Source organism: Oryzias latipes, chromosome 12 (genome assembly GCF_053564925.1).
Source record: "Oryzias latipes strain Hd-rR chromosome 12, Olatipes_Hd-rR_3.1".
NCBI lineage: Eukaryota > Metazoa > Chordata > Actinopteri > Beloniformes > Adrianichthyidae > Oryzias > Oryzias latipes.
This window is the reverse complement of record NC_136248.1, coordinates 18,945,119-18,972,824: the sequence shown is the minus strand read 5'-3', so window position 1 is coordinate 18,972,824 and position 27,706 is coordinate 18,945,119. Positions and strand designations below refer to the sequence as shown.

At 38.9% G+C, this 27,706-nt stretch overlaps 1 protein-coding gene across 5 annotated transcripts; it reads right to left on the bottom strand.

The window, feature by feature from the left end:
* Positions 1 to 200: 200 nt before the first annotated feature.
* Positions 201 to 26,192, bottom strand: rnf34b (ring finger protein 34b). 5 transcript variants are annotated; one of them, XM_020707689.3, is made up of 9 exons: positions 26,057 to 26,171; positions 25,748 to 25,894; positions 14,862 to 15,080; positions 10,999 to 11,481; positions 7,383 to 7,445; positions 7,071 to 7,272; positions 6,958 to 6,981; positions 6,272 to 6,313; positions 201 to 2,057 (listed from the first exon to the last, which is right to left on the bottom strand). In XM_020707689.3, exons 1-9 carry the CDS (start codon positions 26,060 to 26,062, stop codon positions 1,873 to 1,875), a joined length of 1,371 nt encoding a protein of 456 aa, XP_020563348.1. In that variant the 5' UTR covers positions 26,063 to 26,171; the 3' UTR covers positions 201 to 1,872. The 5 variants fall into 5 exon arrangements, with proteins under 5 accessions (XP_020563348.1, XP_078812373.1, XP_011480132.1 ...); XM_078956247.1 differs by lacking the exon at positions 25,748 to 25,894 and adding an exon at positions 18,476 to 18,544 and having other exon boundaries at positions 14,862 to 15,076; positions 26,057 to 26,159; XM_011481830.4 differs by lacking the exon at positions 25,748 to 25,894 and having other exon boundaries at positions 26,057 to 26,192.
* Between the last annotated feature and the right edge of the window lie 1,514 nt (positions 26,193 to 27,706).

Here is a 27,706-nt window from a genome sequence, read left to right as displayed (position 1 = left end):
ATTTGTCTCTTGAAGGATTTAGTTGGATAAGCAAAAAAATATATTATAGAACATTTTCACTAAAAATCGTTAATTTCAAATAAATCTGTCACTTTAGCTAAAATGTATGGAGTCCTGGTAGTGCAAAAGATTATGAATACATTTTTTACATACATTTTTATATATATATATATAGTTTCTGTGAAAAAAACAAGGTTAGATTTTTCTGTTTGTAACTGCATTTTTAATAAACCTTTCATTATTCAAACTTAAAAAAATAAATAAAAGCAACATTAAAAACACAAACCTGTTAACACTTCAGCTGCCTAACAATGACATTTTTGACAAACAGCTCCATTAAAGAGAGTTGTTGTGTTTTTCGAAAAACAGTGTGATAGCTTTGCAAAGGATGACAAAAAAAGAGATCCTGCCTCAACAACCGGCTGTACTTACCAAAACCAGCACAAATACATTCTGAAACATTATAGCTTTATTTGTAAACCTTTATCATTAGTAGAATTGAAATCACGAGTCTCCCAAGTCAATGAAAAAATATACATTTAATAACTTATCAGTAAACAACCATAGAAGCGATTTATGAGATTGCGCAGATTGTTTGGACGTGACACCGGCTGACAGAACACAGATATTTTAGTAACGTCTGAGTGAAGTGGATTTTGTGTATTTCATTTGCATAACAGGCGTCTGTAAATATGGCTACCTCTTTTTCTCGCTGTGTGAGACAGATCCACAGAAAATTGCCTCAACGACACTGCAGTTACACAAAAAACAAGGAAGTAGCACCTGTTAATTGTTCTAGATCTGACATACAAGGACAATCAAGAACCCCAGTGGACTCTAAAATGACATGATATTGCGTGATGAAAGTTTTTAAACATGACAATAAACAGTTCTTAAAAATCATCTTAATCTCAAAGTTTGCTAGAAGGTTAATGGGTTTTGAATAAAAATGGCACTTTTTAAAAGGTTGGATAGAAAAACCAACGATTCAAAAGTACTTCTGACAACCTAACCTAAAAGAAAAAACATATCCGGCCAACACACAGTAACAAGAGTGTATGGAGCCCAAAGAGTACCAAAAATGTTATTTTCAGTTTTACAAAAAAAAAAAAAAAGTATTCATTCTGTCTATTTATTTTTGGGAACGAGTTATCTTGCACTCATACGAATGAAAAAACAGAAAAGTCAATTTTTTGGAACTGTGGGGGCTCCATAGAAATGTCAGCAAAATGGAGTAAAACACGGACAAACAATCTTAAACATAGCAAGTGTTAAAAAAAAAGGTTTACACAAGCATGCTGGAATTCCAATATGTCCAAACGTAAAAGGAAAGTAAATATTCGCATCAAGACTGCCGGTTATGAAACGTTTGCTGTGACGTTTTAATCAAACACGACACCCACTATCTGCCGATGTTTGGCACCCAACAGGCTCCTGTGTGAGAAGATCCGCTTGTGTAGTTTTTGACAGACACAAAAACATTTTTCTTAAAGTACATTGCTTCTTCTTTGATATTGCACATCCTAAAGTACACTGAAGGAGATAACACAGTGTCATGTCGCGTGACTGTGTAAACCATATTGACTCCAACCCCTGGAACTGGATTTGTTTTTAGGACAAAACAACTCCCTTCAAGAGAACGGAGAGCGACGTTGGAAGGAGTTTCTGCTGTTTTTCTGAGTTTCTGCTGTTGACTGAAGGAGGAGTTGCAGACCCAGTGCTGCAGAAATACTGATAAGAGGGGGGCAAAACTGTGAAAGGCCAGAGGCAAAAAAGTCTGCAGCTAAAGACCAGGAAATCTGCTCACGCCTGGACGCTGTGAGACACCGTGCACAGCAGGTCCTGGTCTGCGCCTGAGGGCCACTCAGAGTCCTAGGACTTGAAGACATGCACAGCTCGCACTACGTACTGCCTGCAGATGGGGCACTCGCTCATCCTCTTCCCACATTTGGTGCAGGTTACCATGTGACCGCATTCTAGTAAGACACAGTCGATGATGGCATCCATGCAGATGCGACACAGGTTTTCATCCGCCGCCAGCTGAGCTTTCACACCATCTGTGGGTGGAAATGGAAAAATTAATGTGAGTTAACAGTCGCTCTCTGGATGCTTATGAAACAGCGAATGGAGCAGAAATGATGTCTGACAGTTCTCCACTCTGTGGTTCATCTTTGATTCTCTTGGCCCACACCCTGCTTTTGCTTTGTACATTTTCCCCTGACTTTTACTGAAGTTGCATTTATTTCTGAACAACCTAATATTCATGAATGTGTTGGAAAAAATGACAAAATTAGGGAACTGCTGTGCACACCTGCTTTTAATGCTAAAGTTTAAGTGACATAGAATAAAGATCCTGTTTTTCCACTGCAGTGGTTAATCTGCAGCTTGCAGGTGTTTGAAGACTCACTCTGATGAAATAGGTATTTTTGGTGTCCTTAACTTGTTTTATTGCATTTTTTGGATAATGAAGGACATATATAAAGACAATAAAGCTTAAAATCGCATTTCTGACTATGTCCTAATTCAAATAATTTTGAATGCAGTTTAAGACATTGTATTTGTTGGAAAGAAAAAACAATCAGCAAGCCAAAAGCTCCCTGCTCTGCTCCATTCGGATGCGTCAACTTGCAAACTTTGCGCATAGTTAGCTCCAATACTGTTTACTATTTTTGTTCCACTGGTAATGTTAGGTTGGGGGTGTAAGCTAGGGGAAGAGCATGTAAAAACCTCTACAGGTCTACGATACAGTTTTTACATTTTTTTGCCTAACACTGGCGTAATTATAATTAAAAGACCACTGGGAACGCTTTTCCAATTAATCAAAATATGATCAAAATAGGACTTTAAACAAACGTAGACAAAAAGAAGAGAGTAAAGCAATCATTGCTTCAGAAAAAGCTAATCCATCCAACTGCAAACATTGATAAGTCCACGGCAAAAGAGCAGGACGGTACATTCAGTACAAGTGCAAACCGTCTATGGAGTGCTCGGCCCAGCAGGACACGCCATGAAGTGACCAGAGAAAAAGTAACACCTCGGATTCTTCGTGCCTCACTGAGCTTGTTGAATTCTAAATTATACCCCAGTGCAAAGAAAAGGCATGACCCCACTGATGGGTTTGACAAATGAAGATGCAAAAAAAATCTGCAAGCCTTAGTTCAATAACTCCACACTCAAGCAAAAGAGGAATAATCCAATCCAGAAAAGGATTTAATAAGGTATTATTCTTTCGGGAGCACTGAGGTCTGCACTGGTTGTAGTGCACTTTGCCTTTGCCACCAAATTAATTTTTGAATGTAGTTTAGAAGATATTCCGTCCACTGTTGAGTGAAGGCAGGGTACACCTAGGAAGGATGTCTTAAATAAAACTCATTGATAGTATAAACTGCTTTAGAGGTTAAATAAAAATTGCTTTGGAACCAGACTGTAAGGATGTGTTTTTCTGTTTTGAAGCACGACCGTTTTACATTGAAGTATGTGGAAACTGACTTGATTATGCAAAGGTGACACCTAGAGGTCACTTGGGAAACTGCATGGTCCCTCAGATTCTGTTTCCCTTGATTCAACCTGGAAGTCTTTGGGTGACACATTGGTAAAGCAAAAATAAACAAGCAGAAAAGCTTTTAACCCTCCTGTTATGTTCATTTGTGAGGAACAGAGATGATGTTCCTGGGTCAATTTGACCCGGTGCATGTTTCTTTAATTAAAAGATGTCTGAAACCCAAAAAACCCTAACAAGCAGTGTGAATATATCATCACTAACTTCATTACTAATCATTCTTTCAAAAACTAAGTGAATGGTGTTCTTACCTCTAACAGGTAGTGGTTCAATTATCAGATAATTCCCTCGTTTTTCTTTTTTCAAAATTTTCACTACTGTATTACTTTTGAAAGACAACATATAAAATACAATAGTTTTACATAACATTGAAACTTAATCTTGAAATTTTGTTTTACATACATGCACTGTGAACCAGAAAAAAACAAAATCACAATACAATAGACAAGTAATTGCAATATGAAGTGTGTGTGTGTCTGTACATATACACAGCACAAGAGTGACCAGTCATCACACTGTGCTTTGTGCAAATTAATTTTGCACATTTCGCACAGGTCATGCTTGTCTTGACCTGGATCCTGTCTCCGGCTCAACTCGCGCCCCCGGCCGCCCCCCCAACTCCATCTGGATGAAGCTCGTCTGCTGGACTTTAAATGTGTAGTTGTAGAGTTAGATAAGTTAATTCTTCTCTATGAGTTCTGGTAAATCGCCTGTCTGTCCTGGGGGAGGATCCCTCCTTCATGTGGGCACCAATGGGGTTTCTTTGTTTTTTCCGGAATCTGTTTTTTAGGAGTTTTTCCTTACAGCGAAGGGGGGTCAAAGGGCATGGATTACTGTTTAGTTTAGTCTGTTTAGTTAGTTCAATTTAATATTTTCCTATTGAATTCTATGTATTCATAATCCTTTTGATTGTATGTTTTACTTTTTCAATTACTGATACGAAGCCCATCGAGACGACTGTTGTGAATTTGGGCTTTACAAATAAAATGGAATTGAATTGAATTAGATTGAATTGAATTGACATGGTCACATGAGTCACTGCCATCCTAGTGGGCCCTGGCACTGTCTTTATTATGTTTTCTGCAGACAGGTTTGTCTGACGCATATTTGGGGATGAAGACCAATGTACTTCACCATCCTTTCATATGAATGTCTTGCTTGGAGGAACAGGAATAACAATTCCCTCATTTGGTTCATAATCAGAACTATTAGAATCAGAATTTAGCTCAAGATAGTCTTCTTCTGATCATGATCAGTGATGACTTCCAGAGCCTCCTGGACTGTCATCTTTCTGCTTTGGTTGCTCTTTTTCTAAAGGTCTGCCTATGTAATGTTGGAAGGACTCCCATGCAGAGAATCTTTATATGTTTTGTATGTTGAGTGTCCACTGAATGTGGGTTGAGTTTTCCCGCGAGAGCATACTGTAAATGGTTCCAATCAAAAGTCATAACACCTAGGAACCTTTGTGTGTGTGTCTATGTGTGTGATTGGGGTGAAATATGTCTCACAGCTGCAAATAAAGGAATACTACTAATATTGAGACATCCTTGTACCTCCAGTTTGACTGCCGGGTCAAATTGACCCGAACAGTATCTATGTGATATAAACATGCGGGAGGGGTGGGGCAATATGTGAGATGAACCAAATTCACGATATACGTTGATTACACTAATTAAGTCAAGCAGAAGAAGATTCATGCTGAAAAAATACTTTTAACTATTTTTCCTAGATGTTCAAACTTTAAAATGGGTCAATTTGACCCGCAACATAACAGGAGGGTTAAGATTTTAGATTTTAACGGCTAATTTTCTTCTGTAAACTGTATATTTTTTCTTCACATTTGATCCATCCCATAAGGGAGTAGAAGCAGTTGATGCATTCGACTTCATCTTTAGAGATCTGGTATGACTTGACTCCCCACACTCTCAACTACTAGGCCACTGAGGTGGAACAATGTGTCAATTTTTGGCTCATGATGCCCTAGATTTAAAACAGGACCTGCTTTTTAAATACATAATCTTTGTTATATGAACTTTTTTTTCCTAATTTAATATTTTCTGTTGTAGAGTTGAGGAAAACTTAAAAAACAAGCAAACAAAAAAACGCTCCAGCAACCAAACAACATCAACAACAACCAGCTGTGGTATCCTTGCTTCTGAATGGAGTCATGCACATCCTGACAGCTTAGGATCAAATCACGTCAGCGCTTGGCTGTACAGGAGTTAAACGCTGACTGACCAGCAGACTGATCTAAATCTGGCTCCTGCTGCTCACATCTAATGTGTCGGCAAGAAGCCTGTCCAGCTGCAGTGTGTCTTCTGTCACGGCACAGCTGGATGCTAAGTGGGCTAATAAGGTCCTTGAGCCCCCTCGTGCAAACAAGGAGGCTTGACAATGTAATTACGCCGCATGGAGACACGCTGCTACTCAACTAATGTGATCGCTCATCAAGAGGTAGCAGCTTTGACAGAGTGCATTAATGGCAGGAAGAGAGGTTGTCCCTCAGTATTAAATGGAAAAAAAAATGGGGGAGACATCAATTCATGCAGGAAACAATGGCCATGCGGTTTTACCATACGTGATAATGAAAGGAAACATATGGGGGTGGGGTGGCTGCAGCATGCATTACTGCCTATTGCTTGCAGATGAAAACATTGCAGTGGTTGAGAAAGGCATGAAGGAAAATAAGGGCACTTTGCAGCGATAGCTTACCTCCAACTCCACTGTTGCAGAGAGGTGGAGGGTATGCAACCACTTTATAGATAAGAGTGGGTCAGAAAAAGTTGGTAAATTTAGGGAAATGTTCATTTTAATCTACGAGAGTACAGGGTAATGAAAAAGACATAAAGAAACAAAAAAACAAGTTAAAAATTTATAGTTTGTAGACCCAAATTTGCATTTTGTGTGCACAAATAATAATTTGTGTACACACATGATAATTTTGTGCACACAAATTAATATTTTGTGCTCCAAATTGGTGACTTGTTTGCATAAAATTAGCATTTTGTGTGCACAAATTAGAATTTTGTGCACGCAAATTAGTATTTTGTTGGTACAAGTAAGAATTTAGTGCACACAGATAAGCATTTTGCATGCACAAATGAGCTTTTTGTGAATACAAATTGACATTTAGCGCATACAAATTAGAATGTGTGACCAAAAAATTAGTATTAGAACTTCATACTAAAATACTAATTTGTGTGCACAAAATGCTAATAAAATACTAATTTGTGTGCACTGACTGCTTATTTGTGCCCAAAAATTATTAATTTTAGGGAAAAATGTATACATATAGTTGTTAATGTCATGTTCAGAGATCCATACAAAGTGAAAAGGAAGTAACTATTTTTCCTAAAGAGAGGTTGTTGGATATCTGATGAATAAGTAAAATGAATTACCTGCAGTTATGCTCACGTTTTCCACTAAAGCAAAAAGAAAAAACAAAGAACAATTAGTAATGCTAAAAACAACAATCAGTTCAGATGAAAATAAAACATGAAGGAGTTTTTACAGGATTTCCTGTTCTGCTCATTCTCCCTGTAGAGTCGATGCACTCGCTCCAGCAGCTCCCACTTCTCACAGCAGCCAGAGTAATTGACAAAGTTCCTGGCCAGAATCTCTTTCAGCTGGCGCACGGAAAGGTTCTCTATCGCCTCCTCGTTGTCCAGGTCCGACAGCGAGGCCCTGATCCTCGTCTGCGTGGCTGGGCTGACCTACAATCCGCACAGGAGCAGAGCAGGGATCACTGACTCAGCAGAGAGACTAAAATGGCTTTTAGGATAATGAATAATCAGCTCTAGAGGTTAAAAGCAGGGGAGCACACCTCTAAGATGTTTTCAGAGTTCTCCAGGTTCAAGAGAGAGGCTGTTGGAGTATCCTCGTGCTCCTGTGTGAGCAGAAAAGCCTGTTTTAGTCACGTCAGACTTTGAAAAGAGGGTTGAACGCACAAGGTGTCTGTTGCAAAATCAGGATTTTGATTATATATATAAGGTAACAAGGCTGAAGGGAATTTATTCAGTAGTAAAATGAAATTTGACGCTTGAAATGTAAACTTTCATGCTTTAATCATAGGACACCTGCTGCCCGTTTTCCGCTTTCTCCCACTGACTGCACAAGCTCATCTCACGGCAAATAAAAGGAAGCCTTGAAGTTTCTGCTTCTCTGCAAACAGGATATTTTAACACAGTTGTCCTGCTCCATAAATAAACATCAAGATTGCTTAATACCTTTGGCCTGGTTTGTGAATTCCCATCAAAAACTGTCTTATCTGTGAACAAACAGCATCCCATCCTTTTTTGGCTGATACCTTCTAACTGGATCGACATCTTAGTGAAATACGTTTTGATTAACTTAAACAGAAACATGCACTTTTTTTTCTCCGTTGTCTGACTCCTAGAAAGTGTTGCCTATTTCCCCTTTCATCTTTATAAAAAAAGGAAATAAAAGAATGGCACGTCAGAGTTTGGGTACCTCAGAGCCGCACAGCAAACGCTTTTATCTAAACCATACAACAAAACACTGTTTTCTTCTGAAGAAGATGTGTTAATAATGGATCTGTCAGTGTAGCGGAGCCACAAGCGCTGCAATCAGACGAGACTCCACGGAGAGTCAAACCTCGCCGGAACCAAACCATATTTTTTCCTTTGGACTTGAAGAGATTTTGTTCCGCTTCTGTAGACGTACAAGAAAGCTCCTGAGGCGGGCGGCAAAAGCTGCACGTTTGGTATTATCATTTATCTGAACAGAAAACGCTCAGAAGTGTGTTTTTGTTTAGCATCTGGAATGATGTGGAACCCGAGGAAAACTGTGGAGAAGTACAACTAAAACAAAGATTTTAAAAAAATGAAGAGGAAAAAATCTATCATGCAAGACATTTATACGACTATAGAGGTAGACACAACTTCATGGCAGTTCTATTAAAATCAGAAGGTATTGCCCAAAAGTAAAAAGCAAGTCATATGAAGCATCTAATTAATAATATAACGTTTTTTTCTTTGGACATTTTCTAGGAGAAATCTGTGAGATCTGACAACAGCAATTAAATTAGGGGTCAAGCTCATTTATTATTGTTTTTTTATGCTTGTATGATATGCTTCTTTTAATCCCCTTGAATTTAACCCTTGTGCTATCTTAGATAACCCCACCCTTACACTGACGTGTTCTCCCTACCATGACAAAGGTGGATAAAGGTGAAGAGGATTTCATGTAATCCATGGACACCAGTGAAGATCACAAATCATTGAAGAAAAAAGGTTCAGAGCACTGTCTAGTGGGTCTAGATGACCCAACTCCCAATGTTAAAGTGCCTAGGATAGCACAAGGGTTAACTTTAATTTGTTTGTGCAAAATCCACTGATTTATTGATTGATTAGAATTCACAAAAACACCAATAGAAATCTTTTCTAATGTACGTGTTGTGACTTCATTTGAGCCTCTGACTGCTATTTCAGCTGTTTTCATTAAAACAAATGAATATTATCACCACATATTGCAAATGTTTCTAATATGCAGCCTCAGCCTTAATTAGAGCCTGTTCATTATTCAAGTTGGATGAATAGTTTGGAAATTACAGCTCATTATTTCTTCATCAGTCAAGATCTGGGCTTGATTTCAACTTAGCCGTTGATGTAAACTCATAACAATGAGGGTTAATTAGCTCCCCCCAAAAAAAGAAAAAACAGAAAACAGGCATGAATAGAATACAAACAACAAACAAATATTTTAAAAAAAGTAAGAGACTTTATCAGAGCCAAATTCATAGTTTGGGATACAGAAAAACAAATAATTGTGGGATAAATAATAGTGTTTAGAAAACAGATGCATGCTGGTCCTAGTTTGAACAGAAGAGTGTCAAAAGGAGCAGCATCAGGGTTCGATCACCATTATGACAGGCAGCATTTAAAACCCAGCAAAGATGATTGGACGATGCTACACAGATGGACCAAAATGAGACAGTGGCGCTCTGAGTCGAGAAGCCAATCTGCCGGTTCAGGAGTTCAGGTCCCAGCTAAGTCAATATTGTCCTTGGGCAAGACTGCTAATCCCAAATTGCTGCCAAATGGAAAAGTATTTTGCAAAAGTATATACAGTGTATCTGTTTCAGATACAATCCAGAACTTTTAGAAAGGGAAATAAATCAAACTCAAAATACATGACGTGTTCCCAGTGATCCTATAATTAGGATTATGACGTCTTTAGCCTGAATCCAAAAATGTGTTGTTTTCTAGAACATAACTGCTGCAGAGCGGCAATAGTTCATTCGAAATTTGCCTCTGAATTATGGGTGGGACTAACCACTTCCCATCATCCATCTACCTTACATCACCCCACAATGACCCAAAAATGGCCGGCAATATCTGAGTTATCCAGCCATACAGGTTTGAGTCAGATGCAAAGTCATACATGGATCCATTTGTCTGCAAGTGGATGCTTCAGAATGGACCGGAACAGGGAGCTTGTGGCTTGCTGTAGTAGCTTGTACGGTACAGCTGCAAGGTTTTTCAAACAGAATATTTTCATCTGCTCCTGATTCATAATGATTTGAATAAAGAAAAACTCAGAAATACAATTCAAAGCTGGATTTTCTTTCAGATGCCACAAGAACATGTTAAAAACCAAAAAACACAATTTTCCTCAAAGTGGATCTATAAATCATAACAGATTAAAAGGAATACATATTAAAAATAATCAGAGACTTTAACTACTTCTAATTAATCTAAATCCAAATTCAAAATAAAACTGTATTTTGGAAATATTAAGCTAAAATCTGAAGCTTTTCATCAGTTTCCATTCATTTCCTTAAGTGCTGCATGTATTGATATTCTGGACAAACAGATGGCAGCTCTGTGAATGCTTCAATCTTCATTTACTGCATTTATCTTACTTTGTGGCCCTCAAGAAACCTTGGTTTAGCTTTTAATTGTATAAAGTAAATAAATTGCAAACATCACATATAAAAACGGCAAGATGAGTGACTGGCTTTGGTGGCTCTCCTGCGTGGTTACAGATGTGACGCCTGAGGGATTTTTAAAGCTTGTTACATAAGAGAATCAGCCTCTGTAACGAAGCTTAAAAATAAATAAATAAAAGGCGAGCAGCTTAAGCTGCCACACTGGCTGGTCAGAGGGCCAACACAGCTGCTTGTGGGAGTCACATGGGTGCACAGCTGAAGCCTGAAAATCCTCCGGAGTGAAGTGGATTTCCAGGCTTCATTCATGACAAAGCAAAGACAGAGTGAGCGCGGAAGCTGGGGAGTAGGACGTCAAGCTCACGAGTCTGTTTGTTTTGAACAGAAGAAGGTGGTAGATGAGCTGATTTCTCTTTGAAACTAATTATTTTGGACAGAATGAGGGCAGATGTGGAGGAAGTACGGCACTGGTTGTTGAGGCTTGTGTGTGTGTGGAGGGGTGGAGCACACAGCTGAGTGTGAATACACAAACCTGGCTGGTGGTCCCTGAGCTGTCGCTCGGGCTGAGCGCGTCCCCCTGAGAGACGGACAGGACTGACTGTTCAGAGGTGGAGCGAGTGGCGCAGGGGGGCGAGGCAGCGCGCGAATGGGGGAGCGAGTGGAGACTGTCTGTGTCGGCTCCCCCTTCCTCTTCCTCCTCATGCGAGTCCTCCTCCTCTTCATCATCTTCGTCAGACTCTTCCTCCTCCTCTTCCTCCATCACTGGTCTGGGGCTCTCCCGCGTCCTCTGATGGCACAGCACCAGGTCCACCAGGTCCTCCTTCTCCCTGCAGGTGTCGGTGGGGATGTTGCGCAGCAGCAGGTACTGGCGCAGGTCCTTCACTCTGAGCTGCATGAGGCGAGGACGCTGGAAGGCTGTTCCGCGGAGCAGGTGGCAGGTCGTGCAGCAGCGCAGGTTCTCCTGCAGCACCGAGCACAGGGCGCAGAAGCTCTTCTTACAATCACAGCAGATGTGCTGCGGAGGGAAAAACAGATCAGTTATTCTTTTTCATGTCAGTCCAACAGCCAGACTTCATCTTTAAGATGTTTTCCTTCAAATCTTCACACATCTATAAAGTAGTTACTAAATGATTGATTCTGAAATAAAAAAAAAGGAAGATTAACGGGTACAACTGAAGATGTCTTATAAAACAGAGGAATTACGAAAAAGGAGTTTTCAAAAAATAAATCCTAATTTGTCATTATAATGAAAAATATGCACATATTTTGGCATTTAAAGGTCATTTTATTACTTTTCTTTGCTACTTTTTCAAATTCAAAGTATAATTTGCTTTGAACTGTAAGAAAATTATTCAAAGTCATAACCACTGAGAAGAGTTGGACCAGCTGGCCCTTTATTGAGCCAATTTTTTTTTTTTTTTTTGCAACTTTCTGGTTGTTGTTGTCTTGACTGAATTTGACAAAACTCTATTTTCTCCTAAAATGGGCAAATTGTCAGAACAAAGAATCCTGAAAGCAGCACATCCAGCAGTGCCATTCCACTGTTCCACATCAATCACCTCCTTTTGTGCTGAGTTTTAGTGTCAAATCTATGATAAAATTATGGGCTTTGAAAAAAAAGTTCCTCCATTACAGTTTTCATGAAATCTTTCTAACCATAGAAGTTGAAACGTTTTTTTTATTATCTGACTAAAGTATCTTTATTTTCTGTCATTAAGTTGCACCTTTTTACAGTAGAATAAATCAGAATGAATTGGAAATGATCAGATTCACTGCTTTTATTTCTAACTGTGCTTAAATCTGAAATCCAAAGTTCCCCAGTACAGGTTGAGCCAGATGCCAGTACATGGACCTAAACATCTGCAAATGAATACATCGGAACAGAGCGGAGCAGGGAGCTTGTGGCCCACCCAGCGCATTTTCTACGTAACAAATATTACAATCTTTTTTATCTACATTTTTGTGTGTCTGATATACAACGATTGGAAAAAAACAGAAAAAAACCCCTCAGAAATGCAATTTTAGTCTGCAATTTCTTTATATATGTCCATCATGAGAAAAATGCTACAAGAACATGTTAAAAAACACATGGGAGTAGGTCTTTTAGGAACAAAGTTTAACAATTTTTAAGTTTTTGTCTGAAACAAGATGCAAAATTTGGTTTGATTCGTACCTAAACATCGACTGATTTTCCTTGCTGGCTGACAGTTTTAGAGCACAAAATAAAAACGGTTCCAACGGCTCAGTGTCACTCGGGTCTGTGGGAGTTTTCACGGTGAAAAATAAATAAATAAATAAAAAACTGAAAGTTTGATCTTGCTGTTTTTTGGTGTAAATAAAGAAAAGAGGAATAAACAGTCACAGTACACAGCAGTGGTGTCTGACATTTAACAGGCGTCACATCGACACTGAACCACTGAGTAAATCTGCACTTCAAAAACGGGCGGCAAAGCGGGTCAGCCGCGGCCGTGAACCTGTTCTTATCACCTGGAAACAAGAATGCAGAGGATCCAGCCGGGGGCACATTTCCTGCAGCTGCAACTAATCCTCAGACAGGTTTTTTTTTTTTTTTTTGGAAAGAAGCGATGGAAAAATCCTGGTTAATCGCAAAGTGGAGTCAGAAAAAGGCAAAACTCATGCGAGGGATGAAAGAGCGATCAGTAGCAGCAGGAAGAGAATTTTTTATCAGTGTGTTTGAATGTAAAACCAGATCCACTCCTCCATTAAACTGGACAGACTCAGAAAATGCCAAAGTGAGTCTGTCTGAAAAAAAGCAGAAAACTAGAAAAACATATTAGACCCCGTCTGAACTGAATTGTTTTGCATTAAGACATCATTTTTTAAAGGAATATAATCTAAAAAGCACAGTTAGCGCTATTTTTTACCACTAAAATGAGCTCAATTTAACCTCTGACGTTCAACTGCACATGATGTATTACATCACCTCACCTGTGATTAAAAAACTGACATGCTAAAATGAATGAAAGGCTTATAAAAACTAATTATACCTTATCGTTTCACTGACTGTAGAACCACCTTTATCAGTGCTAATATGCAGTAATCATTTCTGCATGACAATATCAGTGACTCACCTTCTTTGTGAAAACATTTTGGAACCTCTTTCTGTACAAAATTCCTTTTTTTCAATTGAGTTTTGGAGTTTTTTTTTATAATTTTCACCAATTTACATAATATGGACAGTCTCATTTAACATTATGTCCCTTATCTGCTACTGGGTTGAGCTGTGACACGGACACTGGCTTTGACTAAATAATAATAATAATAAAATACATTTTCTCCAGTTTAATCAACTCTATTTACATATTCATTCAATTTTTTTAAATTAGATTTAAATAAGGATCAACAAGTTTAAACACTTTTTATAATAAAGTAATTTATGAGTTTGTAGAAAATCTGTTTTGTTGGTTTTGTGAATTATGACTTCCTTTTGGGAGGAAAGTAATACGTACAAACCAAGATTTAATGTAAAAAAAAAGAGCAAATAACTAATTTTATTTCCTTTCATAGGCTAGCATCTACAGGCAACATCCATTTCCCTGCAGCAGAAGTAGCATGGATGATTATGATCTTCTGTCAAATGCTTTCTCCTCTAAAGCTGTTGCTTCCGAGGGTTTTTAGGCAGAGCCGTGACCATTTTTTCTATGACCACGAGAGTCAACATTTGTGTAAACCGTTTGGATAATTTCCAGATAGAAGATCTAAAGTTTTTCTTAAAATGAATCATTGATCCTCAGCGGGTCTGGGGGCCTTCAGGAATCAGACGTTCAAGCAGATTTTAGGGTCTGGAATATTATAAAGACAAGAATAAAGCCACTATTGTTCATGACAAAATTGTAGTCTCCCGTTGACCTGAGAAACTAAATATTGCTTTTCCTGTTATAAACATAAAAGTTCAATACCCTGGACAAGATTTACCAGGAGGTTATTCAATTGAGAAAAAGTAATGAAAGAAAAAACAGAAAAAAAGTTCCAAAAGTTATGTTGTTTATTTAAAAAGGTTTGAACAAAATAATCCCATTACTCTTTAGTAGCATGGAATAGGTTTGTAAGGTTGGATTAAAGGAAATCACAAGGCATCCAGATTGATGTCCACCGGAGGTGAGACCAAAGTGGCTTTAACGCATGGGTCTGTCTTTAGAGAAAAACCAAAGAGCACAAACAGTACATCCCTTATGCAGGTGGAAGTATAATGGTCTGGGCTTGTTTTGCAAGAACAAGAGGAGGGTTGGTTTTCAGTCAATGAGTGAAGCATGAAACGTCTCATGAATCAAATTGTTCTCGACTCAAAATGAAGCTTTTCAGAAAACCAAACTGCAAAAGGACACAGATTCCACAGTCACCTGCAGATGAAACCATCTGTAAAACCCATTTTACCTTGCGTCTAAACACAGAGAAGGCGAGTCCGCAGGCCTTGCACAGCTGCCCAGCACTCCCTGCGCTGGTGGGGGGGTAGGTGGAGTACCCCGCGCTCGGGGCGAAGCGAAAGGGTCCCGCCCCAGCTCCAAACCCTGGCTGTTGTGCCCGCACCGTTCCGGTGCCCATCACCTCGTTCAGCAGCCCGCAACATGACGCCCACATGGACGATGCTCCTGCCTGTGGGAGGGGGACACACACAAACCCTTCTAAGTTAGATTGTTAAAGCTGAAAGATCTAACAATCAGAAAAATATGAAGATAGGAAATAAAACCCGAAAGTTGGCAGAATCTCTTAGTAGCAATAAAGGAGGGGTTTCACAGTTTTAGCTTTTTAGATGTGTATTTTTTTTTTAATAAAATAAACAACTTTGATTAGGAGAATTTCAAATAAAGAGGTGAAACTTGTATTCATCAACTTTTCAGTGCTGAGATTATAATTTTAAAAAGCAGTTTTCTGCTATTAAAGTACAAAAGTGGCAAAAAGGCAAATTAATTCACAAGTTTTAACCACAAAGTTGGATTTTTAGTTTACTTCTAGTAAATGTATAACAAATTTAACTGATAAATTACATCAGATTATAGTAATTCTGAGTTTTTTAATCAACCCTGCAAAAGATGGTGCTAGAGATTTGTGGTTTAGGAAGGCAATAGCTGCAGTTTGAACTTTTTAAACAAGTCTAGAAGTCCTCTTTAAGTGAAATAATCTAATGTCAGAGCTTCTTTATTTAAACACAATGAAATGATCTTATGCTATATGAAAGGTTTTCTTTGCTGCAGGAAAAATGTGATGAAATCCTCAACTCGCAGCTTGTTTACTCTGGCCAGTTTTCCTTAAGGAAAAGCCGTTCTAGTCCATAAAATGCACAATTGTAACTTCTGACTCAGGCTTTGGCATGCACTTTGTGTGTACTGTAAAACTGTTGCATTGATGTCTCTGTGGGGACAAAACTCTGGGAACAGCCATAAACACATGGGCTTTAATTAGTTTCCTATAAGAGTATAGATCTCAGGATTTTATGATGATAAATTTAACCAAAACCATTAAGTTTATTGTGGTTTAATGTTAATGGAACATATCTGAATGTCAGAGAAGTCAAAAGTTTTTCTTGGTCTTTTTTGATGTCTAAATAACATTTTTGCAATTTTCATGCCGTTTTATTTAATGCTGTGAAGTATAGATGATAAACCCGATAAAAATATTATGACTACGGTACTACATTTTTAAAATGATAAATATTAGCGTTTGGCACTGGGATACTGATTCCATCAATGCAAAAAGGAAAAATCATATGATATTTCTCCAGTACTGCTTTTAGAGTTAAATAATCTAACCTTTTTATTTTTTTTTTATTTTTCTGCCTTTTCATTACCAAAATGAGCTTTAGTTCACCTTTCAAATCTTAGATTTACATGAGTTCATTGATAAAGATTCTTACAACTGAAAATGATTGGAAAAAAAGGAAAGGACTTATGACTATTAAAAAAAAACAACCCGTGAAATAAAATGTTTACTTTTTGTTTAAGACAAGACCCTTAATTTTATATGCAATTTATAAGATCTTTTAATAAAGCTGTTTTATTTACTGCATGACAATGCAATCAAGAAGCAGCACTCAGATAAAAAAATAAATAAATCTAAAATGCCCCAAAAACGTCAACATTTTTGGCTGTCGGAGTGTACCTCAGAGATACCGTCTCCTCATGTCAGAGAGAGTTTACGTGCTCCTGTTTGAGTGGCATGAGGCTGTGGATAAAAAAAACACATCTAGAAGTTTTGATGGCCTAAAAATCCAGTCAATCTTTTTTTATTTGTCTCTCCCATCAGTGTCTCGTATGAACGCACGCTGCTGCAGATTAAAGCCTGGAACTACAACTCCAGTGTTGAAGAAATCGGATTTTTATTGATTGTAGCTTTGGAGCGATCCCATAGAGAGTTTCCTGAAGAGCATGAAACTAAGAGCAGAAAACGCTTAATGAAATTATAATCTGCAAAAATATACAAGACAGCTTGTCGTTTGTATCAGAAAACCTCTTTCAAACTTTGGTAAAAGGGGACAGAATTTTTGATGCCTTTACATTTAATATGTTGATCAAAGGTAAATAAATTCGATAAGAATAATTTACATTTTTATATCAGTATAACAAATTAAATATTTAAGTTCTAACGAAATGTTTTTTGCATTTTATACGACAACACAAAAGGCATGATGGGAAATGTAAAATATTGCTTTTCTGGATGTTGTAGAGGATTAAAAGTCAAGACAGGACAGACGGGAATCAAAAATGAGGCTTGTTGGATCACAGTGATGAGGGGAGTAAGAGGAGGAGGGAGAAAGACGAGCAGAAGAATACTCCTTGTGTTGTTGCCCAGCCTGCAGAATCAATAGCTGACATGAGCATAATGTAAGCCCTCTGTGCGTCCCAGCTCTGTGCAGAAAACAATGGAATTCACAGGGTCCTGCCATGCCGCTGCTGAGGGCAGCGCTCCGCTCCAGCTTGTCACAAACACACTGAGATCCGACCTCACCCATCTGCCAAGGCATTCCTTATGTAATCCTAAGAGGAAGCCTCTATTTATGGAGTAAGGTCAAATAAAAAAAAAATAATTGTACAAAAACAGTCAAATACATTATTTCTGACTTTTTCCTGTCTTTTCCACAATATCAGTAATAAGCAGCAGACTTTGAGGTCATAGTCTTCCAGTTTTGCATGTGGATTAAAGCCAGAATGTATACATTTCTGTCCTGTGGCAAAACTGTTTTGCTGCCTAACATCTTCCCTGGGTAGCCTGTCTCATCTTCAAGCAAAACCACAAAAATGGAGTATTTAAGCTGTTTTTAGGACAAGGAGCGGCTGCAGCACAGCCATCAAAAATACTTGTTTTTTGGCTCAAAGCCAGAGTGACTTCCCCCGTGTCACTTCCACAAAAACGCTGAGCGCTGTGCAGGCGGGGAGTCCCAAACAAACAAGAGCTGTTTATTTGAGCAACACAACCTGTGAGAATCTCTTTTCCATCAACCAGTTTGAACGGAACTGACGTTTGGCAGATAGTTGAGATGTTCCCGGGGCGGCTGATGTGATATAATCAGCAAACAGTCCGGCCCCAACAAACACAGACACTGAGCGAGAGAAGAGAAGCAAATACAGACAGAAGCCCAGACCTAAATAGAAAAACCCACAGGGAACGAAAGACAAGAAAAAAAAAAAAAAAGCTTTAGGAGGTCAAACCGGAAAACTGCCTCACAAAACTTAGCACTAATTGGGCTGCAGACAAGTTTGACCCAGACCAGTGCGTTTAAGTTGAGCTAAAATTTGTTTCTCTAGCTGTGTTTGAGCTGCATCAGCAACTATATTTAGAGGTTTAGTGGAAGTACTAATACATTTACTAGGAAGGCTAACAATAACTGATCGACACAGAAACAACAAACTACCAGAGCTGTTACGAAGAAGCTGATGACAAATGAGCTCACTTTAGCAACAAAAACCATATAGTATAATTATAAATATAATACTAATTTAAATATTTGTATTGCATTGAAATTATGACTGAAAGAAAAATTCTAAAAATACAACTTGCCTGTTTTAATTCAGCGGGATATCATTTGTTAAGAGAAACAATGGTTTGTCCTGTTGTCCCCAATGCTGCAGTAAAGAAGAGCGTAAGAAGAAGTGTAAGGCAGGCCGTCCTGACAAGCATCAATACGTGATGAGCTGGAAGTGAGACCCGACACGTCATACATCTCCAGAGACGGAGGAAAGGTTTTATGCAAACAGTTTAAGGGGCGGACATGCGTGTTGGATTTTCAGCTTACCGGTCCATCAAATGCCTTCATTGCTGCTAGGATCCACTGTGTTGTAATGATGTGTTCTTGTATTTATCAGGGAGCTGGTGTGAGGTAAATGTCTATGATGAGTCTATAGAAGTCCATGCTTGTAAAAGTTTAAATATCTTGAACAGTGTATTCCTAAGGCTCTGAAGCAGAAAAAAGCATGTAATTGTAGCATAATAGTTCCTGTTTTCTTACTTAATGTTCCAACTCCGATCATCTTTTGATCTATCGGAAAAGCATTCCCGCCGATCTTTTAATTATGATTATGCCGTTTTAGCCAAAAAAACAAAAAAAACAAACACCTGTCATTTCCTAGAACATCGTTTCGGCAGTGGCAGTAGTTCATTAGACCTTCACCTCTGAGTTCTGACAGTTGGGAGAGAGTAAGCCTGCCCTAACTTTCCATCATCCCTGTGTTAACACTCTCCTGCTATATTTTACAGGCCCTAACAACCTAAACTAACATTACCGGTGCAACACAAATGGCAAATAATATTGGTGCTATCCAGCCGTACAGAGGAAAACAAAGACGCACATGGATCTATTTGTCTACAAGTGGATGCATCAGAATAGAGGGAGCAGGGAGCTTGTGTCTCGTTGATTGTGCCACCTACGTCACAGTTGTGTCTTACATCATCAGAAAAACGCCACAAGAACATGTTAAAAACACCAAAAATAACAATTTTCATTGGAGTGGGTTTTTAGAATTTACTGATTTAAGGTCTATTTTTCATCAAAATTTACAATGAAATAATGTTTTATTATCTCTTTCAAAAGGCTTTATGTTGCAATTTAAAGTAGAAATGTACACTAAAAAGGCATCAAAAAATAACCAGTAGGAAAAAAAATTGTCTGTAAATCAGTTACAGCTCCACTGGTGGGTTTCTACCAAAAGACAATAAAAAAACAAGTTGAGTCAGGTTGTGGATCTCTGTTGCGTCTCCGTCCTCCTTCTCTGTCTGTCCGGTTTCCTATCTCTCTTCACACAGGCCCCCAGATAAAAGCAGAGGAATTAAAAATTAAAAGCTTCTCCATTAGATTGATGGAAACATTGCAGAAGGCCAAGCCACTCCTTCTTAGTGAACTGCAGCACGGATCGTAACAAAATCCCAATCAAATCTGTTTAACTTGCTGCGGCTAGCATTATCAAGAGCTGCAAACTGCCTGCAGTAAATGTAAATATGTGGGGTTTTAAACTCACAACAGATGGTAAGCATGATGGACAATGAGGGGGCAAGTACTTATAAAGAAAGTGGGGGGTAAAAGTGCCATTTTTCAAACCTTTTCCGCAGCTTCGTGCTGACTCAGCCACCGTTACAGGAGAGCAGATTTTGAATCGACGAAGAGGGTAGCAGACTGCAGGAAAAGCATCAGTCTCCTAGATCTGACACATTTCTGCTGTCTCTTTTAATCTGGTCATCTGCACAGCCGTCAACGCCCAGACAGCCACCAAACTCCTGACACCTTCCAAAGTAAACCGAGGCTCTTCATATATTTTAAATAGAGAGCCTTCATCAGCTGGTGTCTGAGCAGCGCTTTTCATTTCCTCTTTCTCATTTCCCTCTCCTGCAGCAGCTGGAAATGCCACTCGTGCTCAGAAAAAGTAATCTTCGCTGGGGATATTAGAAAAAAAAATCTTGCGCGCAGGCCCTTTTGCCACGTTGTCTGAAAATGGTGTGACTAAATTCATATTTAACTCAGATTACAAACACAACCCAGAGTACATTGAGTGTATCTGATGGATCTTGGGTAGATAAAGCCAACAGCGGATGTATGGCATCAAAACAACAGAACCTCTTTGAAAGTTAGAGGTTTGGCCCTACTTTGTGCATAAATTGAAATAGATGATATTAGGCGAGAAGACATTGTTCTGCATTAAAACAACACAAGTAGACTGTTTTATAAGCATCACCATGTATCTGCTGTGCCCTCTAGACATTTTTAATAGCTTCAGACATTGTCCTCTGCTTTAGAATTCAGCCCTGAAGTCAGTTTAGTCTCATTTGAAACAAAATGTGATCTACCGTGCAACGCTCCAGCAGCTGCACGACTGTTTGCTTTTGCGATTTCTGCATCCAGATTGCTTTGAAAAGGCAATAAAATTGAACGCACCAGGTTAAATATATTGATCAAGGCATGTATACATCCGTTACTAAAATATTTCATACAGGACAGCTTTTTTTTTTCTTTACTTCCCTTTCTATCTTTTTTTATTGAACAAAATGCTGTTCTGTCCCAAAGGGGACAGAAAAGCTGCTTTTCAATTTAAACCAGATTAGTCAACAAAAGCGTCACATCCACTTTGCTTTCCTGAGTGACTGAGCGCCTTGGGAAAATTAACTTCACAAAGTTCAAATCTTTGCCTTCTTATCTTCCATAAAATGGTCATTTAGGGCAGCGGGAAATATCTGTGCATGAAATCAGAATGTCTGTGGCCTCAGCTTAGATGTATAAACGCTTCACCACCATAGAGAGTCAAGTCTCCACTTAACTAAAGTTTAGTTGTTTCCTCCATTTAAGGCAAATAAATGCATTTATGTGCCACATTGATGGTATAAAAAGAGGGATAGAGGCAAATAAGGCATAAATAAAAACAAAAGGTCAAACTGCCGACTTGCACAAAAAATGTGATGAAAATGAAATTTGCTGGAAAGAAAAGATCTTTAGAGCCGTCACTCTGAGAAATTAAAGAGTTAGAAAGAATCTACCACAGACCCCGGTTTAAATGGACACGGCACTCCAGTAAAATGGATCTGATCTGTTTGATTCTGTGGAATTGAAGCAAACATGCTTTCTTTGTTCGCTGACTAATGTATTTTTTTTTTGCTCACTCTTACAAGGTTTGGCATTTTCTTGCTTTTTTCATCTTTCATTTAACCACATAAGTGTGAATGAAGCAGCAGAAATGACCCATATACAGTTCTGATTCTATGGTTTGCCTTATTTAATTAACCAAATTCCATTATATAGAATTATTTGATTGCTTTGTTTGATTTTAATAGATTTTGTGCATTGTTAAGTGTTTGATAGAAGTTTTTTTCTTTAAAAATGTTTTGCACTTTCTCCCAAAATCTTCTTCTAGTGTAAATTTTAAGGGTCTCAGTTTAAGAGTCAGTAAAAACATTAGAAAACCCTATTTTACATTTGTATTGAAAGCAAATCTCTTTAATTCTTCTGCTAGAATGAGTGACTAAAACGGACAAAGAGGATATCAGAACCTTGGGGAGAAATCGAGAACTTGGGGGCATTTATTGAATTTCTCAGCTTTCTTCTATTGAAAAGCAGGAGCTTGTTCTTGTTGTTTTTGTATTTTTTTCCCAAAAAATACAAATGTGTGTTATAAATATAAACCAAATAGAATGAGTTAAAAGGTTTCCTCTCATGTAAACATAAAATATAGAGGATACAGAACAATATTGCATAGAAATGCCATTATCTTTGTGCTACTATGCTAGAAAGGACATGCTAACATGACAGCTGCCATTTAATTAACTAAAAAGCCTCAATACTTAATGATTAACAACAGCCTAAAGTGGTGGACGGTGGGAATTTCCACTTCTATTTATCAGTTAATTTTGATTAACATCCTTTATAAAACACTTCTACAGTAATATAACAGAAAAAGTAGTTTTGTGGAAACAACACTGAACTTTAGTTCCAACACAGACTTTAATGTCCTGCAGTCCCCAACAAAGTTTATTTCAAACAAGCAGACGCTACTTTGACTAAAAATAAAGTTCTGGTTTTGCTTGCAAGGGATTTCTGATAGGTTTCCACTTTAAAGTGAATGCAACCAGACTATTCACAGAGGGGACGTGTATCAGAGCATTGACTGCAAGCCTTGTTTCCACTGAGCGGTACGGTACTATACTGTACCTACTATACTACGGTACTATACTGTACGTACTATACTACGGTACTATACTGTACGGTCCAGTCCGGTTTAGAATGGTCCGGGCAATTCAGGCAAGCATTTCCACTCAAAATTGGCTGTCATGGCACATGCCATGTAGACTGATGGCGTAGTTTGGCGTCATAGTAGTGTGACTACAGCAGGAGCGAAGCTATCCACAACAACAATGGAGGTCATCCAGCAGCTCATTTTTTCTGCTTGGCTTTTGGTGCTTCATTTATGCAAGTCAATTAAAGCTATTTGAGGGAAGATTGCAGGCGGCGAACAGGAACGTTGGCGCTAATTTGGCGCTTTCTTTTGTTATATTGGCCTATTAACAAGTTTCGACTGTTGGCAAACATGCATCATAAATAAATAGATAGATATATAGATAAAAGACCCTGCAAATCAACAGGTTTCATCGTGTGACCACACTAGCTACGGCCTAATCCGTCCGTTCCATTTTTTCTATGGACCTACAATCAATGGGGCACAAAAATGGGAATAGTTAAGTCCAGCTTAATGAGTCTGTTTAGTAATGAAAATGTTCAAAAAACTGGACCAGACAGGACCGTACAGTGGAAAAGATGCTAATGAGAACTGGACTGAGAGATCCCTTCCTCCTTGCATTCAAAACAGGAAGTATCTGCTGGCTCCAAGAAGCCAAAATCCTATAGACCAGGGGTCACCAACCCTGTGCCCGCGGGCGCCAGTGCGCCCGCGAGCACCCCTTGTGGCGCCCGCAGGGAATGCACCCAAAAAAATCTTTTTTTTTTTTTTTATTGAAGCAAATATTCAACAAACAACCACCGCATGTCTGTCAATGACAACAATATCAATTCTGAGATAAAGGTAGACAAAGAAAACCCAAATATGTAAACAAATATAATTTAAAAAATAATCACTAAAAGTAAGGGTCTATTACAAAAGTTTAAATAGATCAAATAAATTACACAATTTCTGGACATTCTTATGATTCATGTAATGTAAAGATTTTGAGAATAGGTTGAGGTGGTTGAGTAATCCATTAATGTCAGGATTAATATTCCTGTCTGTTTTTATTTACATTTATGTTTAAAAAGTTAAAATTAAGTTAAAGTTTTAAAGGTTTAAAAGTTTAGCTTTAGTGTGTTCAATAAATATTTATCTTGTTCGGCTGCAACCTAAAGTCTGTTTTGAGTTTGACCCCCCCCCTGTAATACGAGTCTAGAAAATTCATGCATGTTTTTGTGTGTAAAATGAGCAAACAAAAATAGGGCACACAAAAGGAAGTCCTCAAATTGTGGTTTTTTTTGGGGGGGGGGGGGGGGGGGTGCTAGGAGGTTTTTAGTGGCGCCCTTCATACCACTTGGTGCCCATGAAATAGCCCTCGGTCTCAAAAAGGTTGGTGAACCCTGCTATAGACTAATAGACAGCTATTACTCAGTCAGTATATTTGTCAGAATATCTATTCTTGCTCTGGTACCTCTTTTTACGTGTTCTTGCTCATGCTAAATTTTTTTTCATGATATTTTTTCTTTATCACAAGTTATTCAAGTTATAAACTGACCAATAAGCAAGGCTAATAAAAGTATGTGGTGCCCGCTGGCCCACATGCCAAACACTCAAAACGTTTGATTGACAGATTAGCTCCCTCAGTGGTGGGGGTGTGAACTTCCAACAAGATCCATCCTGACTGGCGAGAGTGGTTGCCATAGAAACTAAGACCAACTTGGAACAATTACTCGTTACTAATGTCGTCTTGCTGTCATGGTTTGAGTTTTTGTTGTGTCTTGTTTTTCGTTTTAGTTCTTGTTCTGTCTTGTTTGGTTCTGTTTCCTGTTTTATTTTGAAAGGTTTCCTGTCTTGTCATGTTTCTTGAGTTTTACTTCCTTTGGTCCCCATCTGCCCTGCCCTGATCGTGTTCACCTGTGTCTTGTCTGCCCTGTCTGTATATAAGTCTTGTCTCTGCCTTCCTCCTGTGCTGGTCCATTAGCCTTTGTCTCGGTGTTCACGTCTTCATGCCATGTTCCTTGTTTCATGCCACGCCACGCCACAGTGAGTTTTTGTTTTTGGTTTTGTCATCCTGCTCTGCAGCGCCTTTTGTTTTGTATTAAACCCTCCAGTCCCTGATCCTCGTGCCTCCGCCTCTGCATCTGGGTCCTACCGGCTCTCGAGCCTCCCCCCTCACGCCGTGACACTTGCTTCAATATGGTGGTGACTAAACTGACTGTATTTTGTTGGAACTTTCTATAGGTGATGTCACACTTACTTGCTTGGTCCAGTTCTCGTATACAGTCAGTGACCACAACTCAAAAAAAATATATATATCAAGTCAAAATAAAAGTCTCCCCAACAAACATGGTGCTACAAAGGATAAGTCAGTTTTCTGTGCTTCTTTAGTCTATGGTCTGTTGTTGTTTTGGACGATTCCATTTCAAAACCAGAAGCTGTTGTAACTGCATAAACTCTCAAGGTGGTCTGGTCCACTTTCAAGAGTGCAGTGTGAAAAAGCCAAACCAAGTGAAGGTGTAACATTTTTAAAACCTCTTAGTCCATTTCCCCCCCAATGTTGTAGGCCTTCAGCATGTTTCTATTTTAGACGTTTGTGCCGAAAAAGTAAGCATATTTGGGGTTTTTCTCAGCATTGCAGGAATCCCAGGGGTGAAAAGTTTGCTCAGAAGATGATTTTTAGTCGTGAAATACCAGAGGCTGGTGTCTGCATGTCAGCTCTGACCTAATCTGAGGCTCCTAATGAAGACAGCTGATAATGTCAGTCTTGTCTGCAGTTCACCTTTCACCTGAACTGTCAAGAGGAACCTTCCTGTAGCCGATGACATCATCGCTATCCTCTTCATTGGTGTGTGCACAGATGCGCACGCATGGACGCGCGCTCCAGAGTGAGGAAAGAGTCTCCAGCTCGGACCTGAGGAGGCGATCCGCTGTCCTCTCTGCATCCACGTGAACCCCCCCCCCCTCCCTCCGCGCAGACCGTCGCCTCGATCCCGTTAGAGCGGATTACAGTCTGACGATGAACGGACGTCGCTGCTTCAGACGGCTTTTAGTGAGTCCAATGGACTTTCACGCTGGGGGTTAGAGTCTGCCCATTAATTAAAAAAAAAAAAAGCTACACACTGTACTCACTGTTTGTGAGGTCCGCGCGGGATGCAGTGGACAGCTCGCACGCGCGACGGAGAGATGATTAAACATTTGCAGCGCGCGCGCGCGAGTCAGCTGTGCGAGCTTCCAAAAGACAAACTCCACTGCGAGATCTGCATTCAGCCTGTTGAACTGCATCAAAGAACAGCGGAGCTGATTTGCATGAGGACAGACAGGGGGTATTCCCTGCATCTACAGCCCTCCTGCAGAATTCCTTGCAAAAAAAAATCAGAACAAAAAACCGACTGCATTTATAAAAAAACACCTAAATTTCGTTCAAACGGAGTCACGTACCTTCATCGCACCTCCCGTTAGAGGAATCTGACGAGTAACATCGAAGCAACGACCATTGTAAGTGCAGAGGGAATCAAACCATTACGTCTTCCCTCTCTCCCAGCCGCTGGTGTGTGTGGAGTAAGCATAACGTAAGGGCCCGGGAGCAGCAGCCAATCACAGACAAGGCTCAGGAGCTGGTATCTTTAGCTGCCAATCCCCTTCTGCGCATGGCAGGAGTGGGCGTTCAAAAGGCTGACACATTTTAAATTCTTCTTTGTAATGCATGTAATTAAAATTTTGCAATTTTTTTCATTACGGGACAATTACAACAAGACTTCGTATCTTAAAAAAAGTTTGTAGTTTATTGAGGAAAAAGATTGGCAAAAGTGAAGCTTCTGCACAAGCACACGGTTTTTATTTAGCTTTCAAAATAAAAGCAGCCGCACTTAACCCACCATTGCATGAGTCTGTGCCTGCTGTAAATAGATTAAAGCTTCTCCACGTAATGCGCCAGTACCCAATGAGAGCCGCCAGAGGGCAGCAGAGAGTCATGTCACATCATTATCATCAGTGACCAGCTCTGCTGCAGGGTGCATTGGGGATGTTCCTGATGTTCCCGCACGGAGAGATGCGCAGGAACCATGCGGCTGCTGATTTATTCTCAATTGGTGGGGTTACTGTACACAAATGGTAATGATATGTGCTGAATCTGAAGCTGAGTTCCACTTCTTCTCACCCTCACAGTGTCAGACACCAACCTTATGCTGATTCTAATTCTGCAAAACCACAGTAAATGCCCGGTTGGAGCCCCCAGGCCAGTGACACTGTTCTCTCCTGCTTAGCTATGTCAGCACGTGTGCAGAAAACTGTTTAGCCATTGAACCCTCAAAATAAACCACATTTTAAAAAAAAACTACTGAAAACATCTGGCTACAAGAATGTTGAACAAATTACACATAACTGTGAAATTAACACATAATTTCACAGGAAGAAGAAATAAAAGACACAAATAAAAGCAACAGTTATTGATGAAACAGACATGTAGTGAAAGTTCAGCATATATATAGAGGTTCATGCGGATATAGAATCATCAATTTAAAATCAAAGAAAGGAATAAATGTCAAACTGTTGTCAAACAATGTCATTTTCTCGTTCTGTTTTTGTAAATACCTACTTTATTGAAAGATAATTTTTTCTCTGGTTACGTGTTATTTTTTAAATTGTTGTCAGAACTTCAACATTTGGTGAATTTAGGTCAGTCATAATCAATGTTTTTGATACAATTTCCTCCTACTTGGTCTCTGCACAGCGTGCAGACAGCAAGTATGTTATTGACATAAAACCATTGCAGAAAAAACCTGATGACAGTGACTGAATTAAATCATAAAAGTAACCTTTTACACAAGCAAACTTCACATCGGAACACGCAGCCACACCCATATATAAATACTCAAAAAGAGGGGAAAAAAACAGCTATTTTAATCATTTTAGTGCGCAAAGTTTACTGTTTGAATCAAATTGAGGGAAACATTTTAAATTGTTTTTTTTAGTTATTAAAGCTTCTTGAAAGAACTATAATTATGATATTAATATGGTATTATACAATAATTTATTAATACTTCAGTTTATATGATTAACTACAATTTATGTATACAAACATACATAATA

Excerpts from the sequence above, each read along its gene's own strand:
- rnf34b (XM_020707689.3), bottom strand. Across the intron at positions 15,081-25,747 it reads CCGCGCGGACCTCACAAACA|GCAGGAGCATCGTCCATGTG; the intron begins GTGAGTACAGTG and ends CCCCTCCCACAG. Across the intron at positions 11,482-14,861 it reads TCTCTGTGTTTAGACGCAAG|CACATCTGCTGTGATTGTAA; the intron begins GTAAAATGGGTT and ends TTCCCTCCGCAG.